Source organism: Stegodyphus dumicola, chromosome 4, assembly GCF_044657685.1.
Source record: "Stegodyphus dumicola isolate Sdum_Otavi_A_Nest chromosome 4, ASM4465768v1".
NCBI classification, from domain to species: domain Eukaryota; kingdom Metazoa; phylum Arthropoda; class Arachnida; order Araneae; family Eresidae; genus Stegodyphus; species Stegodyphus dumicola.
The window spans coordinates 244,826,949-244,844,538 of NC_140771.1; the positions used below are offsets into that span (position 1 = coordinate 244,826,949).

General features: G+C 30.5%; 1 protein-coding gene across 2 annotated transcripts in view; it reads right to left on the reverse strand.

The window, feature by feature from the left end:
• The window catches only part of LOC118183482 (uncharacterized), a 111,046-nt gene that overhangs the window by 48,212 nt on the left and 45,244 nt on the right, over positions 1–17,590 (reverse strand). For both annotated transcript variants that reach the window (XM_035353054.2, XM_085816156.1), the window contains 4 exons: positions 15,846–16,049; positions 4,716–7,883; positions 4,485–4,595; positions 1,968–2,156 (listed from right to left, as the gene is read on the reverse strand). In XM_035353054.2, coding sequence (XP_035208945.2) covers positions 1,968–2,156; positions 4,485–4,595; positions 4,716–7,883; positions 15,846–16,049 — 3,672 coding nt within the window. The remainder of the gene's footprint in view (positions 1–1,967; positions 2,157–4,484; positions 4,596–4,715; positions 7,884–15,845; positions 16,050–17,590) is intronic.

Consider the following 17,590-nt stretch of genomic DNA (forward strand, 5'->3'; position numbering starts at 1 on the left):
ATTCAGTTACATTATTTAGGAGAGCTAGTAATGTAACTTCTAGAGAAATACAGGTAATATTTATGTCCCCTTTGTTGGGATACTCTTTACAGATTAGACTACCTTAAGGAAAACTTTCTGGATTTTTGGATTCTATGACATTATATCCAGGAAGTGATACATTTAGCTTCCACCACAGCTGAAAGAGCTCCTACCTCAGACCTAATTTTCAGCCGAATTCTTCTAATTCTGAGTTTCTCTTATATGCATGTTTGTAGCATGATGCTCGTTTACGTAGAAATTAAATATCTTTTATCAGTTTACTTACAGCACGAACTACAAAAGCTAGTAGTATCATACTATATGCCAGTTTCTTCAGCAAAGTATCTTTTTAAGTTTTAGCGAGGTTTCCTTAAAATGTCCTCCACAAAGGTGTCCCTCTCCTTAGCCAGGGAGCCTTCATGTGTTTTGCTATAATCCAAACAACCATTCTTCTTCAGCTTTTGAAGACTATGGTTTGATTTTTGAAACAACGGTTTGATGCTTTGGCACAGTGAAAAAGAACAATGTCAATATCAGGCATTTTCAGTATAGTGTCATGTACCTTAAAACTAGATGGTGTTTTTTTTTGACAAGAACTTGATTTCAGTTCTATCAGCTGCAATCTTTTTTCACTTTCAAAGTATGTTAAATGCAAAATCTTACTATGGGATATTTAGTGCAGCTATTAAGGTGCTTTTTTAAGAAACTGAAATATTCTTCCCATTTTTGTGAAAATTTAATTATATAAAATTATTAGCATTCTTATATGAGTCCAGTTGTATAGTATAAAAATAAGTATAATATATCTACAATATTAAACATTGATGAAAATATGGCTATTTTGTGAAGTCACTGGAAAACTAAATAAAAGAATAGCAAGTATACATGGGTATGAAATTCACATTTCTTATTAATCCATATTAGTTCCACTGTATTAGCATAGTGAAATCTACATGGAAAAGTAAACTGTAATCTTAAAGATATAAGTACCAGTTTTTATAATTTCCATGGTAATTTAAAATATTATTATAAATTTATCTTATTGATATTTTGAACAATGCAATTATAATTGCATAGAACAGAGGTTCCCAACCCTATGCGCATGGGCATGATGGCATCATGTGCATATATTATTATTAACTCTATCCAGCTATAAATTCACCTTGAAAAAGTAAACGGTGCCCACCGTCTAACAGATATTTTAGAATGTGCTCTTAGGAACAAAAAGGTTGGGGACTCCTGATGTAGGACATGCCTGAAGATGTTGAACCCATTTTGTAGCACATAAATGGCAATGCCTATGACCAAAGAACAAAACTTTAAATACAGAAATATTTACTGTGAAAACATCCAGCTTTTATTATAGGAAAGAAAAGGTTCTTCCCGGAGGGAAAAGCACGAGGAAGGAATAATTCTCGTATTTGTTTCACGCATATGTTGAAAAATAACAGTAATATGAAATTCTCTGTAATATTTCATTTTTCTATTTTTTACAAGTTAGAAGTCGTTTCTGCCACATTACATGTTAAATAATTTAGAAGTACAATGTCTGCAGCATAATACATGAAATAAATGCTTAGACTCGAACCCAATTAAACAAAAATACAAAATAAAAGTACTACATAAAATGCATTAAATACATTGATAAATGAAAATAATATGTAACATGAATTAAATAAATATAAACATTCATATAAATTTACAATAGTATGCTTGGGAAATATGTATCTTACATCAACTAAATAGTAGAGTCTATTAAATAATGATTTATTTATAAACATTTTAAAAATGAGCAAAAGCAAAGCATTTCCTGCCAAAATCAAATATAACAGGAAATAAAAAATGAAAAAACAGAAATCTTAAAATAATCCCTATAGTTGCAAAAGAAAACGTCAGTTCAACCAAAGATTTAATTAGAAAAATAAGATAACAGAAGGATAACATACTTCCTTTACCGAAACACTTGTGTCGTACATCTGCTGAGATTTTGTTAGCTGGGATTCTAGATCTAGCACTTTCTCTTTGTAAGTGTTAAGTTCAAGTAATTTATTTGCAAGATCTTCCTCTAACTGTTTTGCATGAATTTTCTGGACTTCATTTTCATCTTGTAGCTTGTCGTATTCATTCTGCAAACTCTTGAAAAAAGATTTTATAATTTAGTTTAGAATTTATAAAAATATAGATTTTTTAAATAAAAAAAATACGACAGCAACAGCTTTAAGTATCATGAAGTATGTTAGTGACAGTTTTGTGTTTGTCAATAAACTAAATCAGCAATCAGCTCTCAATACAGTTAATCACTCATAAGTTGTACAGAACTGAGCTCTCTCCAAACAAATAAATTATCCTTTTATGCAATTGACAATAAACAAACAATTAAAAAAAGAGGGGGTACTAAAGGAAAATCCCGTTGACCATTTTTGCCTATTAAAGAAAAGACACCAAACTACATGATTTTTCGCCAAAAATGGAAAAGTCTTCTTCAAACACGCTGGGTTTGGTGTAACCTTGATTACACAATCCCTTTGCTGTAGCTAATGTGAAGTACTTTGGAATCATTTCAAAATCAAATTAAAAATACACAGAAATGTCATCAAGAAGACAGCCAGTTTGGCACTGATGGTGCCAGGCCTAAGTCTGATGAAGAATGGATGTCTGCAAGCATATAGTGTCTGTGTGGCAAAAAGGCACTCAAAATACACAGCACTCTGAAAAACTTCTCAGCCTTGTGATAGGGAAAGAGCATGGAAGATCATTGGACCACCCTCTGGCAAGTTTTTGCTCAAAATTGGTTAATAGTTATCGAGGTTCAGCGATATCTAATATACCCATGGAAATGCACAGGTGTGGCCTTACTTCAACCTGTACTTGTATGGATGGAAAAATCTCTTTGCTGTAGCTAAAATAAAATATTCTGGAATCATTCCAAAACTCAGTCTAAAAAAAAAAAAAAAAAAAAAAAAAAAAAAAAAATTATCAATAAAAGAATATTAACTGTCCTTTTAGGAAGAAAACTCTTAACTTGGCTAGTCACAGAGAAAATGCAGTTCATATCATTTTAATCAGATCTACTTTTACATATACTTTTCCAATTTGGGTTAGAATACTGCTCTCAAAGTCCACTGAAATAAAAATTAAATATTCAATAATAAAACACTGTGCAGATATATCATATATCATTGTATATTATTTCCTAAGAAATAGTAGTATTCATGAAGAATTAAAAGTAAATTGAACTCATAATTAAACACTGACAGCAGTGTACAATCTTAGATAAAAACAAATTTAATTTTAGTAAGATTTCTAAACTCGCATGATTAAAATAGCTGAAAACTCTAATCTCCTTTTCATAACATTATCAGACAGTTTTCTTAGTACTAAATTCTTTCCGTTTGTCATTTCATGGCAAAATACACAACTTCAAAGCAGTTAATTTTTTATCACACCTATTGTTTCAACATTTGCATGTCATTCATGATAATATGCAAAACTGCTACTAAAATCATAACCACCTGTCTCAAGAATGGTGGCACTTTGCTGGACTTTATTTGCTACTGTCTTGCATTTTCAGGCAATAGTTCTTAAGACTTTTTTGATGATGCAATAGGGTAAACAACTCCTGTACAAAGGTACTGATCAATACGCATTTGAATTATGTCATCTATTTTGTACTTAAGTCATCTCCATTACTAAGGATTACTTAATTTCTTCATAGGACTTATTAATTACACTCAGATACTACTTGTCATTATTTTGAACATATCCATGCTTTATATCCTACTGTTTAAGCAATAGTCACTAACCTAACATATAATACATATACTACTACCTACGAATACATTTATCACACAACACTGTAATTCACAGATACATCATCTTGTGAATAAATAGCTGGACACATTTTGGTTGTATCTGTCACTTTATATGTCACTGGAGGTTATGTACAATTACAAGATGCCCATAAAATTTTTTAATATTTTATCAGTTGTGTTAAAAAACTGTACCTGTTTAAAATGTTTTATTTATAAAATTTTAAATATTTTATCTGTTTTAGAGGTCATCACATGCTTGATGACCTCTAAAAGTTTCATACTGATTCTTATCATGTTGTTCAATAGCTTTCCTTGTTTGTGATAAACTAAATGATACAGAATAGAGTAATAATAATAATAATAATAATAATAATAATAATAATAATAATAATAATAAATAAATAAAAAACTTACAAGACTAGTTAAAATACCTAACGTTACAAAGCTTACTTTGAATGCCATAATAATATATTTCTGCTAAACAGAATTTTGGACAAGCATGCACTTAAGAAGTAAAATTTTGAAATATTATTACAAAAAGTAACGAAAATATATTTGAGAAGAACAAAGTAGAGACGAATTCTCTTAAGGATGAAATAAATAAATATTCTAATTCAAGTACAGAACTGACTCATAATTTTTTAAACATACCTGGTAATTCTGAACATATCGATACTGATCAGATGAAACCTTCTCCAATTCTTGTCGGATTTCAATAATTTCTGCGTCACATTTTTCTTTTCCTTCCATAACTTCATTATACTATAATATATAAATAATCATATAAAATCATATATATTCAAAAATAAATAAGTACATCTTATCACGCTAATTTTAATTTCAAGAAATGTATCATAAAATACAATTATATTACAAAATTACCTGTTTTTTAGTCTCAGTTAATTCCTTTTTCATCTTTAAAGCAATTTGCTTAAATTTATTCATTTTAATTTCAGTCTCAGCTAACTGATTCTTTAAATCATCTATCTCATTTCCACATTCAGCAACTTGCTGATTATTTGATACATCATTACTGTTCTGCAGTTCACTCTGAACTGCACATTTGTTTTCTAAGTTTTTTATAGTCTTTTCAAGAGTAGGTATGATGTTTATTTTACAGTCATTTAATTCTTTCGAAACTGCATCATTTGAAATATTGTTAAAATAATGATACAATGTAGACAAAAATCTTACATTTAACTCATTCAGGTTTTTTACATTATTTAATATTGTGCAACAATCACTATCAATACATTTATTTTCAATTTGTGAATATCTAAAAGATGAAAGTTCTTCCTGAAATGTACATTCAAGAGAAGAAATATCACATTTCTTTGAAAATATCTGGTCATTACTATTTTGATTAAATTGCCCATTTACAAATGCTAACCAAAGTTCAATATCTTCGGTTATTTTATTAAAGAATCCTATTACTTCGGTTATATTAGTTTCTAAGTGTAAACACTTCTGTTTTAACTTTTCTACCATTAAATTATGTGAATTTAAAACATCAGTAAGGCTATATTTTAAGACATTCATGTTTTCATTGTAAAAGATAAATGCTGTTTGCATTTCACTGTTAAGAGAAGTTTTCAAATCTTTTAGTTCATCTACTGATGCCCTAACATGCTTAAATGCATCTTGTTGTACACTCTCGTAATGCTGCAGCTTTCTTTTGAGATCCAAATTTAAACACATATAATTATTTACATCACAATCTTTTTCATGCAATTCAACAGTAAGTTCCTCAATTTTTGATAGCAAAGAATCCATTTCACAATGGATTCTTTCAACTAAATTAGATTTATCATTTAATAAGGATTTTAAATTATTAGTATCATCAGTTAATGTTTCAATAATTTTTTCCTTATCTTTCAACTCCTTTACTGTTATTTGGAGTTTTTCTTCCATGTTTGTTTGATGATTACTTGAAATATTTTCATTTATATCTGATAAATGAAATGTATCTTCGTATTTTGATGAACTTAAGGGATCACCTACTTGTACTGAAACATGCTGTACTAAACAGTTCTGTATTTTTGACTCAGCCACATCTGTATTCACTTCAGAATCAACAGAAAAAGGCTTCGTATTATCATTTTCCACTTCATTCAAATTAAACGATTTATCATCATATTCATTAATTTCCTCAATGCTATATAATTCAGGAGAACATTTCTGAAATGAGGCATCACACCATATTTCAGGACTTTCATAGTTTTCTGCATCCATCTTAGAAACACATTTCAGTTGTTCTACTTCATCACGCAACTCTCTGGCTTCATGTTCAAGAAAATAATTGAGTTCTCTTATTTGCATTAGTTCATCTTCTATATTTTGTTTTTGAATCAATATATTTTCTATGTCGGATTCAAGTGTTTGAACTTTAATTGCATTACTGTTACAGCGTACTAGTAAATCATCAAGCAAAAGTTTTAATTGTGCCATATTTTCTGTTAATTCTCTTTCAGTTTGATATGAAGATGCTGTGGTCTTCTGTCGAACACCCTGCTTAATACCTATTATTAATAACTCAAGTTGCAGATTGAATTCATTCAGTTCAGCACATTTTTTATCTAGTTTTTCACTTAGTTCTAAATTTTGTTTTTCAACTAGTTCTGAACGAGTCTCAATATTTAATTTAGCAATTTCAATATCTTCCATCTTACTTGTGAAATTTCTAATCTGTAGGCTTAGTTCTTTTAACTCCTGAGAAATTAATGCACAATTTTCAAAACAATTTGTGCCTTCCGACTGCAAGAATGTAACTTTTTTAATTAGATTTGTAATTTTCTCTTCTATACAAAAGGAATCAGTGTCTAAAGTTTGCCCATTTGATAAATGAACTTCTATTAAATCAGATTCAGTATTTACTCCTGCATTTGTATGTACTGGAATAATTTTGTAGGAACCTTCAAGTACTCTAGATTTTTCTGAATTTTGATATTCTAATTTTAATTTAAGAGATTCATTTTCTGATTGAGTTTCTTGCAGTAAATCAGAGAATTCTACAATTTTTCGCTTCATAATACTAACTTCATAATCAAAAGCAGCCTTTTCTTTCTCCAGTTCTTCACAATGAAGAACCAAATTTTGGTTTTCTAATTTTAATTTTTCAGCAAATATTTGCAATTTATTTATTTCATCTGATTCTTCATTCTCAGTATGTTCATGGCGCTGATTCTGAACTTCTTCAAAATGAGAGAAAACATCTCCACCTTCTAATAAAGCAAATTCTATTCCTGCTGTGGATTCAGTAGCATATAAATCACTGAACAGACCAGAATTTGTATATACATTACCTTGAATATCCTTATGGACTTCAGTAGCAACTTCCTTCTTGGAAGTGTCAATCATTCCTTCATTAATGTTCTTATCATTGACAGATAATACAAGACTTTCAGTAGCTGCTCCTTGCAAAACAGCATGTTCAAAGCCACCTTTAAAGTCATCATACATTTTAAGGGAGTTACAAAGATTTTTAACCTCATCTTCTAATTTAATCCTCTGTTTTTCACTAGTTTCAAGAGCTGATGCAGTTTCTGTAATTTTTGTCTCCATCTCTTTTACTTGCACAGAAAGTGAACGGTTTTCAGCTTCTAGGACATCTTTTATACTTTGAAGATTACTTTCTTTTTCTTGCTGATTTACTTCCATTGTCTCTTTTAAGTCATCAATTTCATTCTGAAGTTGCCTAATTTTTGCTTGTAATTGCTGATTGTCTGTTATTAGAATGGAATAGTCATTATTGTCAGTTTCATACCTTAACTTCAATGATGCATATTTTCCCTGCACTTCTGATAAATCATCATTAAGTTTAGATTTTTCATATTTAAGATTTCTTATTTCAGTGTCTAATTTTTCAATTTTTGAACTTAAGACACAGTTCTCTTCAATACATATTGCATATTTTTTATTCAACTCGCAGGATTCTTGTAAAAGACTATCATGATTGTCACTTTTATCACTTGATGCATGCCCTTGAGTCTTAAGAGATTGCAAAGCTGCGTCTCTGGCTTCAGTCAAGACTTGAATTTCTTCAGTCATTTCCTAGAAAGAATACAAATAATTATAAATTAAATAAATACAGTTATGGACAACACAAACAATGTATATTTTGTTGGCAGTATATGAAAAATATACATTCTTGAATGTCTAGGGAATACATATGTTTACACAATGTATAGAATGCTGGGAATTTTTAGGTAAGAACAATCAAATTTTTTAATAATATGTATGCTTTTCCCAGGTATTGCATGTAATACCTATACATTATATAGAGTAACAAATGCTGTTTAGGCAAAGTATGAAACAAAGAGTTCTGAAAAAACTCTAATTGAAAAGATATGATATAGAACTCAATAGTAGTAATGCTTTCTTTAACAGGATGAATCAGTTTATTTTTGTTTCCATTTATGTCACATTATAGGAATTCAGCAGCCAATGTTCCATGATTCCTTCTTGGTAGTCATCTGGGTCTTTTCTATAATAACTTCTGGTAAGTAGTTTCAATTGCGAAAACACCGATTTTTTACAGCAGTGGCTCACACTTTAGACAGTTTGTTGTAGAATCATCACTGCATGTCCTTATACCATATTCTTTTTTTTTTTTGGATGCTAGGCCTTATTTTATCGATTTCATACATATGGGCCAGGATCTTTGTAGAACAAATTTAAAGTAGTATATTTTATTACTTCCATACAACTGAAAAAGGAGAATTCTTCATCTAAGACAAACATTGAAAGTTGTACAACTTGTCCTGTGACATTAGAAATGTCATTAGTGAGAGCATTTCATACTTTACAGGTTTGCCTTTTAGCAGAGAATGCCTAGGAAATGTGAGAAATATTAATAATTTCATACCATGATGTTCAATTTTTGTAATGCATTCTATGTATTGCATAAACATTCTGTATAATGTCTGCTTTTATTCAATGCCAGTAAATATATATATATATACACTGCTGGCTATTAAAACTGCAATAACAGGAAGGAATGATCTCAAGAACATCACAATTACATGAAAGGAAGAAGTTCAGCGCATTTAGATGACGCAGGAGGGAGAAACGACATCTGAAGCACTACATAAAAGAATAGTAGTGTAGTGGATTTCTCATTTAGAAAGTGCTTTGCAAGGTGAGTTTGCTCAGAATATCGTGTTATGCCTCGAATAAGAAGAGGAAATGCTTACCAGCAAGTTTTGAAATTCGATAGAGGCAGGATTGTTGCCTATCGAAAGTGTAGATTATCATTCTGTGATCTCACTGGTCGACATCCAACTACTGTCATGCGAATATGGAATCAATGGATTGCTGAGGGTCATACTGAAAGGCATGCAGGATCTCAATGCCATCCGATGAGTAATGCCAGAGAGGACAGACATATTGTGAGGTCAGCTCTGCAAAACTGTATGACCACATCACGGACTATTAGCCAAGAAATGGCTAATAGTCCGTTTGCAGCATGCCCAGTATCAGCTCATAAGGTGTGTTGACGTTTGCAGCAGTGTGGACTATCAGCAGGGTGACCATTACTTTGGCTTCTCTTGACAATGCAGCATACAGACAGCGACTCTGATGAGCCAAATGACAAAGATGTGTACATGAGTGGCACAATGTCACCTTTTCAAATGAGTCCCAGTTCTACATGCAGTATTCTGATGGCCATATACATGTCTGGAGTGTCCGAGGAGACCGCACGTCGCCTGCTTGCATTCAATATCAGCATAGGGGTCCTGCACCTGGTGTGATGATTTGGGCAGCCATTGGGTACATGATACGTACATCTCTTGTTTGGATCGATGGTAATTTGAATGCAAATGGGTGCATTTCTGACATCTTACGTCCAGTGGTTGTGCCTTATCTTTGGGGCTGTCAAACGCCATGTTCCAACAAGAGAATGCAAGACCACATGTTGCATGTCGTGTTCTAACCTTCTTCAATACACAGGGTATTCGATTGCTGCCCTGGCCAGCATGGTCTTCAGATCTGTCACCTATTGAAAACATCTAGTCAGGGATTGCTGAGAGAGTGGCCCGCCACCCGTCTTCGGCTAATACGGTTGATGAAGTGTGGCATAGACTTGAATCAGCATGGAATGAGTTGCCCATTTCATCCAAGCCCAGTTTGACTGCATGCCTAATGCGGTAAGGGCTGTTTTAGCTGCTAGGGGTGGCAGCTGTTTCTACTAATTTCACATCCCTGTAAACCTCCAAAATGCTTACAAATTTAATCATTTTGTCTTCATGCCATACTGTTTTTACGTGCAATAAATATCTTTTTGTATTTGCTTTCCTTCATAGTGTTTCAATTTTAATGGCCATCAGTGTATATATCAATTTATTTTTCTAAATCGTTATATAAGGTTACCCTCTAATTGTCATTAATCTAATTTCTAAGTAACCTTATTCAAATGTACAACGACTTTTCACTCAGTCTTAACTTTGAGTCCTACAACACAAATTGATAACAACAAGCATATGAAGGCAACTAAAATATTTATTAGTATTACAGTTTGAAGACAGAACTGACACGAATAATAAAAAACCTAAGTTCTGCTACTTACAGCTAATAATAATACAATAGTAGCTCAATCAGCTACAAATCAAATATTAAAGACTAAGGTCATGGCTCATATGCTAACATGCCTTCTTTTATAACTACCAATAAGGTAACTCATTAAAATCAGCACAGCAGTCCAAGAGAATCAATGCTGTCCTGGAGTTACATTGCTAAAGCTTTCTCTCTAAATTTAGATTCTCATTCATTATTTAAACTTATTTGGCATTTTTGCTAGAGTACACAGAACAGCAGAATGTCATAACTATTTCATAACTTTTTATTTTGAAAATATAGTTATTATTTTTTTATTATATATAACTGATGCATTCAGATTATACAATGAATGATTCTACAAAGCTTGATTCAGCATTCTTTTTCAGCTATTTGTTAATAAATTTATAGGCAACAAATATTAGTATTGTTTTTTTTTAACTTCTTGGTATCTTAAATTGAGAAGATATATTGCATTAATTAAATAAAATCTTTCAATTATACAAATTGTGCTATACTGTACTACTACAGTCAAAAGTCATTAATTCGGACACCCATAATCCAGACCTCAAACCTACAAACTTTCTGCGCATGCGTCGGGTTGACGCAATCGTAAGACCTTTACGGCTGCGAATATGCGTGTGCACATGCGCAAAATACGTTTACGAATGCGCGTTTAATATATAACGGACGGTATAAGCTAAGCTAAAATTATCTAATTCAGTTAATGTTGCAGATTGCATTGATCCTTAATCTTCGAATTTGATCCGGCTTATTATTTTTTGCAGACTGTTAGAGCAATTTTATAAGAGTAAGCTTGAACTTTTGATTACATCAAATAGAATTTCTGATATATATTTACTTATATGTAAAGGATCTACAAAGCGAAAGTATGTTTCGAAGTCCATTAAACAAAAAGTGGAATTGCTGCAAAAAATGGATAAAGGCATATCCTTTGTTTATCTAACCATTCCGAAATCTGTTTATCAATTTCACGCTGCTCTGCGTGTGTGTGTGTGGGGGGAGGGTGGGAACATCACGGCGCGCAATGAACTGGAAGTTGATCTGTCAGCACTATCCTTTTCTTCAGGGCAGATGTTTTTATTTTATTTGGCTTATAATTCTTTACTAAATGTAGTATTTCATCTCAATGTACTCCGTCTTTGATATGATTTAAATCAAATTCTTCATCATTATAATTCGCTTCCGATACCGAAGAAAGTGACACAGAGGTTATTGAAAACGAAAAAATTTCCACTGACAAATTAGTCGGTATTCTCAACACAGCAATTATAGGACTTGAACAGCAGAACTTTGTAACTGAACAAGAAATTATGTCTGTTTATAGAATTAAAGAGAAAGTATTATCACATAAAAAATGAAGCAATTTAAACAACTTACATTGAAAGAAATGTTTAACAAATAAATATTAAGCTTTTTTTTTTGCAAATTTTGATACCCTTTAGATCATAATTGTTCTTTATTTCATAAATTAAGATTTCATATTTTTAATTTTATAATTTCTGCATGCCATCTTACTAGATTTAAACTGATGATCTATAATCCGGAAAAATCGATAATCCGGAATTGCCTAAGTCCCGACGAGTCCGGATTAACGACTTTTGACTGTACCAGATTTAAAATCAAAATACCTTTTCTGATAACTTTTGACAGAATGAAAATTTTGAATTTAAATTGAAATACTGAAATAATAGCATCTCTCATTCTTTGGAAAAAAGGGAAAATTATTAATTTTAATGAATTTTAAATAGGTGCTGCAAATACGAATAACATATATAATGTCACAAAAACAATATTAATGTCAGCAATAAAATACCAGAATTTTTTTTTTAAAATTGGATTCAAATTACCCTGTATATTATTTAACTTCCCTCCATGAATATGGGAAAAAATTCTATGGTAATTTTTAATCAATCTACCATATCTATGAAATATATACAAAAATTACTATTTTTAAAACATTCTTTACTATCAAATTATTTACATGAATAACATTTTTAGTTAAATCATCAAAGCTACACACTTCATGAAAGTTAGAGATTTTATAATAATGTACTTTAACCCTTTCTTGGTTGGATTTTTTTTCCTCGAATTTCTGACCCCAAATAAGCATTTTTTTTTTAAATTGCTGAAAATTCATGTATGTTCTATCCTAAATTCGAAAATGCAAAAGATTTTTGAAAGTAAGCAGTTTTTGGACCTATGGGTGGTCAAATATGTGATATCCCATTCACTGATCACCAATTTTCCCTGCAATGCACCCAAGTTTTAAATAAAAAAAAAAACAAAAAAACAAAAAAAAAAAAAACATTGTGATGCTATATTTATTAATTATATTGTTCTGATGTATTTAATATAAAAATCTACATAAAAATAATTACTAAAATGACATAAAAATGCTTTAGAAAATGGATTTCCAACCTTATTGTTAAAACAGCTTTACAATCTGCCTTGGTCATCTGAGCATAAAAACCATATTCATCACAAAACCAAAAATCATTTATTTAATAAATAAAAAAATTAAATAAATAAATAATAATATTTTTTTTTTTTTTTTTTTTTTTTTTTTGTTGCTTACTTTCAAAACAAAAATTGCCCCTACGGATATAAAAAATATCTTAAATGTTTTTTTTTTTTTAGTTGAAATTCTAACAGATACCACGTGGATATTCAAGATGGGAATTTTTCATTTCGTCGCATGGCATGCGATGCTGACCTTACGGGCACAAAACCTTCGAATGTGTGAAATGCGATGCCAACTTAGAAGGGTACAACTCTGATAAATGCCCTAATTTCACCAAATGTGGCGATATGTGTTTTGCGCTGGTTTTTGGCACGATTGCGTGTTGTATGGCAACCATGTCGACGTTGAAAAATCTTTTGGTGGAGTAGTTTAATTGCTAGTTGGTTCATGTCGCGTGTGTTTTTGAAATGGCCTATGTTGCGATGAAAGACGTGGTGGGAAGGTTTTAGCCACGTATTTTAGATTGTGTGCAGAGTAAATTTAGTATGAAAAGGTACGATGTTGGAGTTGTTAACGAGTCTTTTGTTCACGGATGTATTTATGGGGATCGTAGTGTAATTTTGGAATTTCTGTGGGAGTCGGGACTTTTAAAACGGAGTTTGACGTGTTCGAAATGCGGAGCAGATATGAGAACTCGGACAAAAAATGGTGTTTCCGATAGACTTGTGTGGGTTTGCAGTAAAATTGTTGCTAATAAAGTATGTGGGTGTCAGCGGAGTTTAAGGTTTGGATCTTGGTTTTCGTGTAGCAAGTTAACGTTGGAGGAAGTTTTTATTGTTACTTTTGAAATTTTGAATTGTAGGAAGGCATGTGATATAGCAAAATCATGGAAGTTTTCTTCACAGACGTTGTGTGACTGGCGAAATTTTATTAACGAATGTATTTTGGACTTTGTATGCTCTGTATCTGAGAAGATAGGGGGGAAAGATATTTTTGCTTTTAAAAGAAGCTTTCATTATGGTAAGTGCATCTTATTTTATTATTTTTATTTTGTAGAATGTTATATTCATTGTTTTTTGTATGAATTTCTGTTTTTATTGTTGTTTTTTGAATTGTCTGAAATTTATTTTAGTTTATTTTCTTGATTTGTTTTTAGTGAAGATTGTGCAATTCGTAGATGTTTTCTAAAGTTGAAACAGAACGCTGTGTACATGGTATTCTTTGAAATTTGTTGTTGTTATGTTAATTTATTAAAGTGAGGTGTGCGTAGTTCGTAGATCGTTCGTTGCCTACAGTGTGCCATTCATAGATGTTTTTTTAAGTTAAAGCATGTCGCTGTGTACATGGATTCTTGTCAAATATTTTTGGTTAGAAACTTAACGTTTTTACTATCTAAATTTTTTGTTTTTGTTTCGGATTTTTAGTTTAAATCGTGTGTTCAAAACGCAGTTTTTGCATGTGCGAAAACCGTGTTTTTGGAGACATTTTAAGCTTAAAGTTCGAAAGTAGACAAAAAATTTAGATAGTAATATGGCAGCGTGAAGTTTCTCGCCAAAAATATTTGGCGAGAAATTTGGCGACTTGAGGGCGCATATCAGAGTAGTTCCCTTAGAAGACCTAGACCTAGACCGAAACACTGGATTTAAAGTAGTGCGCCTACTATATTCTGAAGAAATCCAATAAATCTGCAGAACTTTCAATCCAAATACTGAATATGCTTTTCAATTATTTTATATTCAAAAATTTATTTTAGCAAAATGAAATGAAGAGAAAAAGAATTTGCACTATATAGTATGAAATGTTCATAAAATTAATTAATTTTCATTATGCATATTATTAATAAGAAACTAAGCAGATGCCATCAAATCAACTTCTTTTTCTTCATCTAATTTGAAAATCCTTAAAAATAATTAATTTGAATGGTTAATGATATTGTCCAGGCTGATTTAGTAGTAAACAATTAAGAGTATTAGTGGAGATCTGAATAATTACATTAATTAAAATATTAATAAGCTATTATTAGAATTGACACTGAATCCTATGCAAAATTCAAAATAAATTAACGACTAAATAACACAGTCATGAGAAATGTCTAACTGAAAGATAAAATGCCAATGTAAAATTTAAAACCAGACAAAAAAAGCAACTTTAGATTGGCTTAGATTTTTGAATGACACTTTATAGTTCTCTTCTTTGGAAGAAAAAGAATAATAAAATAAAATAAATATATTAAAAAAGTGAATTTCTGACAAGTTTTTTAATGGTGTACAAAAGTGAGAAAAGTGTTCTGTACTGATACTGAAATGCCATGAAATATCAAAGTATTATAAAAGGTAAATTTCTTTATGTAATAGTGAAATTACATAAAGTAAATTACATAAGAAATTACATAAGTAAAGTAAAAGCTTAAATTTGTAATAGTGAATATTTTTTAACTTATGAATACAATTTATATGCTAAATTCGTAGTTCTGTTAGACTGGTCATAATTTAAATATTAACAGCTTAATAATTACTTTAAGTGGATCTCATTTTGAAAATAAATTGTATTGATTTTAAACTTGACAACTAAGACCAAGACTATTTAATTTAAAAAAGGATAATTTTCAAAAATACATTTTTCACATCTAAAATAATTGTTTTGTTAAAATATAAGAATTAAACAGAGTTCATTAGAGTTCAAAATAATTGCTATTATTTACAGATGAACATTCTAATTTCACTTGAAGAATATTTAGAATAAATCAGAGACATACAAGTTTCCATTTGTAAAATAAAAATCTTAATACAATCCTAAAGCTGACTGCAATAAAATATTCTACATTTATTTATATGAAATGTATCCTGCATTAATAATATATAATGATTGCAACATAAATATTTAGCTTTAAAATGAATTAAAAAGATTATGGAAGTGTTTCATAGTAAAATATTTAATTTTTCTATGCTGAAAAACAGCAACAGGCATAGTCTTACCTTGTTTTGTTTCTGAAGTTTAGACAGTTCCTCTTGGAAGCAAAGACATGTGGCTTTTACTGTATCTAGCTGCATAGTTAAACACTGCATTCTTTCATCTTTCTCACTTAGAAGAGATATGAAAGAAGTTTTGTCTTGCAGAGCAGCTTCCAATTCTTCTTTCAACTTTAATATTTTAGATGCTTTTTCTTCAATGCATTTTTTCTATTAAAAAAACAAACTTAAGTATTCATCAATATAAGATGTGCTTTAAATTAAATATAACATTTTTTCATTCGTTGCAATACAAACATGCAATCTTTATGCTAATGAAAAGTTCATAAATCATGAAACTTAAACAATTGTTTTTAATATTAGTACTGCATAAATCCTCTATCAAAAGTTAATATGAACAAACAAATTCTCATCATGTATAATTTAAGAATAATAATAAGCAATGTAAGCTTTATAAATTCAAGAAATAAAGCAAAATGATAAGATGTTAACTCCCCTCCCCCCCCAAAAAAAATGGAACTATTGGTTTAAATGTATATATACAAAAAGCAAGGCCATGCTCCATGTAAAAATATCAGCATGTTAGAAAAACAATTTGGAGGTAATCTACCTGAATAAGGAACAAGTAAGTCTTAATAAACATAAGAAAGGAAAATCTATGATTTAAAAATCATCCAAATAAGCAGAGTCCATGACAGGATAAGAGAGAAATCATAATAAGGCATAACAACAGACACAGAAAAGACAATGTGTTATCAAGGCAACTCTATAGTCAACACCGAAGGGTGTCCACTGGCAATGAGGCCAGCCCACAGAATACTCGCTCACAAAATGCGGATCACAACCTTGAAATTTCTACACATTGGGCTATGTTGATCATGTTAACATCAGATCATTGTGCCATTATTTTTCAGATCACAGGTGAATATGAATGAATGTTAATTCTTAACATTACCTTATGAATTATGCTAATTGTACAGTAACATTTTTTTTCCAAATACATGCATGCAAACACATTATTATCAAATAATCATAGATATATATTTCCTTTGTAAATATTCTGAAACAGAATTTAAACATAAGAAATAGGGCAAACCAGTGGTTAAGCAGTCTGCTCTTTTTCTAATGTTTCATTTAATTACGAATTTAAAAAAAAAAAAAAAAAAAGCTGCTTGAGGTTTTTATGATTTCTCTCATGTAAATAAAGTAAATGCAGGATAGCTTTCTTCAAGAAATTCTTCATACAAGCTTTCCTTCTCGTAGGTAGACATACCTTGTGCCTTTGCCCATTTTTCAAATAACCCAATCCAATCAGAGTTTGGTTCATTTTATTTATAGCTTAATCAAATTAAACTCAGAAGCAATGTAATGAAAGTGGAACTTTTAATTCATTTTACTTGTCACTGTGTTATCTTATTTTTTATTCCTTATTCATTTCAGTATCAGAAGCACAAGAAATTTTTCATATTTTATTTCAGACTATCTAAGACATTCAAATAGCTAAAAATCTGTTTAAACAAAAATTATTATTTATTTTATATAATTCTAAAATTAGAGACAATGTAAAATGCATATTGTAAATAATAATTCAGGTGTCTATTCTAAGTACCAAATGTTAACATACTAAGTTGGCCCAATAAAAAGTACCCTACCGTAAATACACTCTTTAGAAGTCACAGCCCCTTGCCTTATCTCTGTTGATTGTCAGTCTTCCAGGCAACTTGATGTTGCCAAATACAGCTGTATTTTAG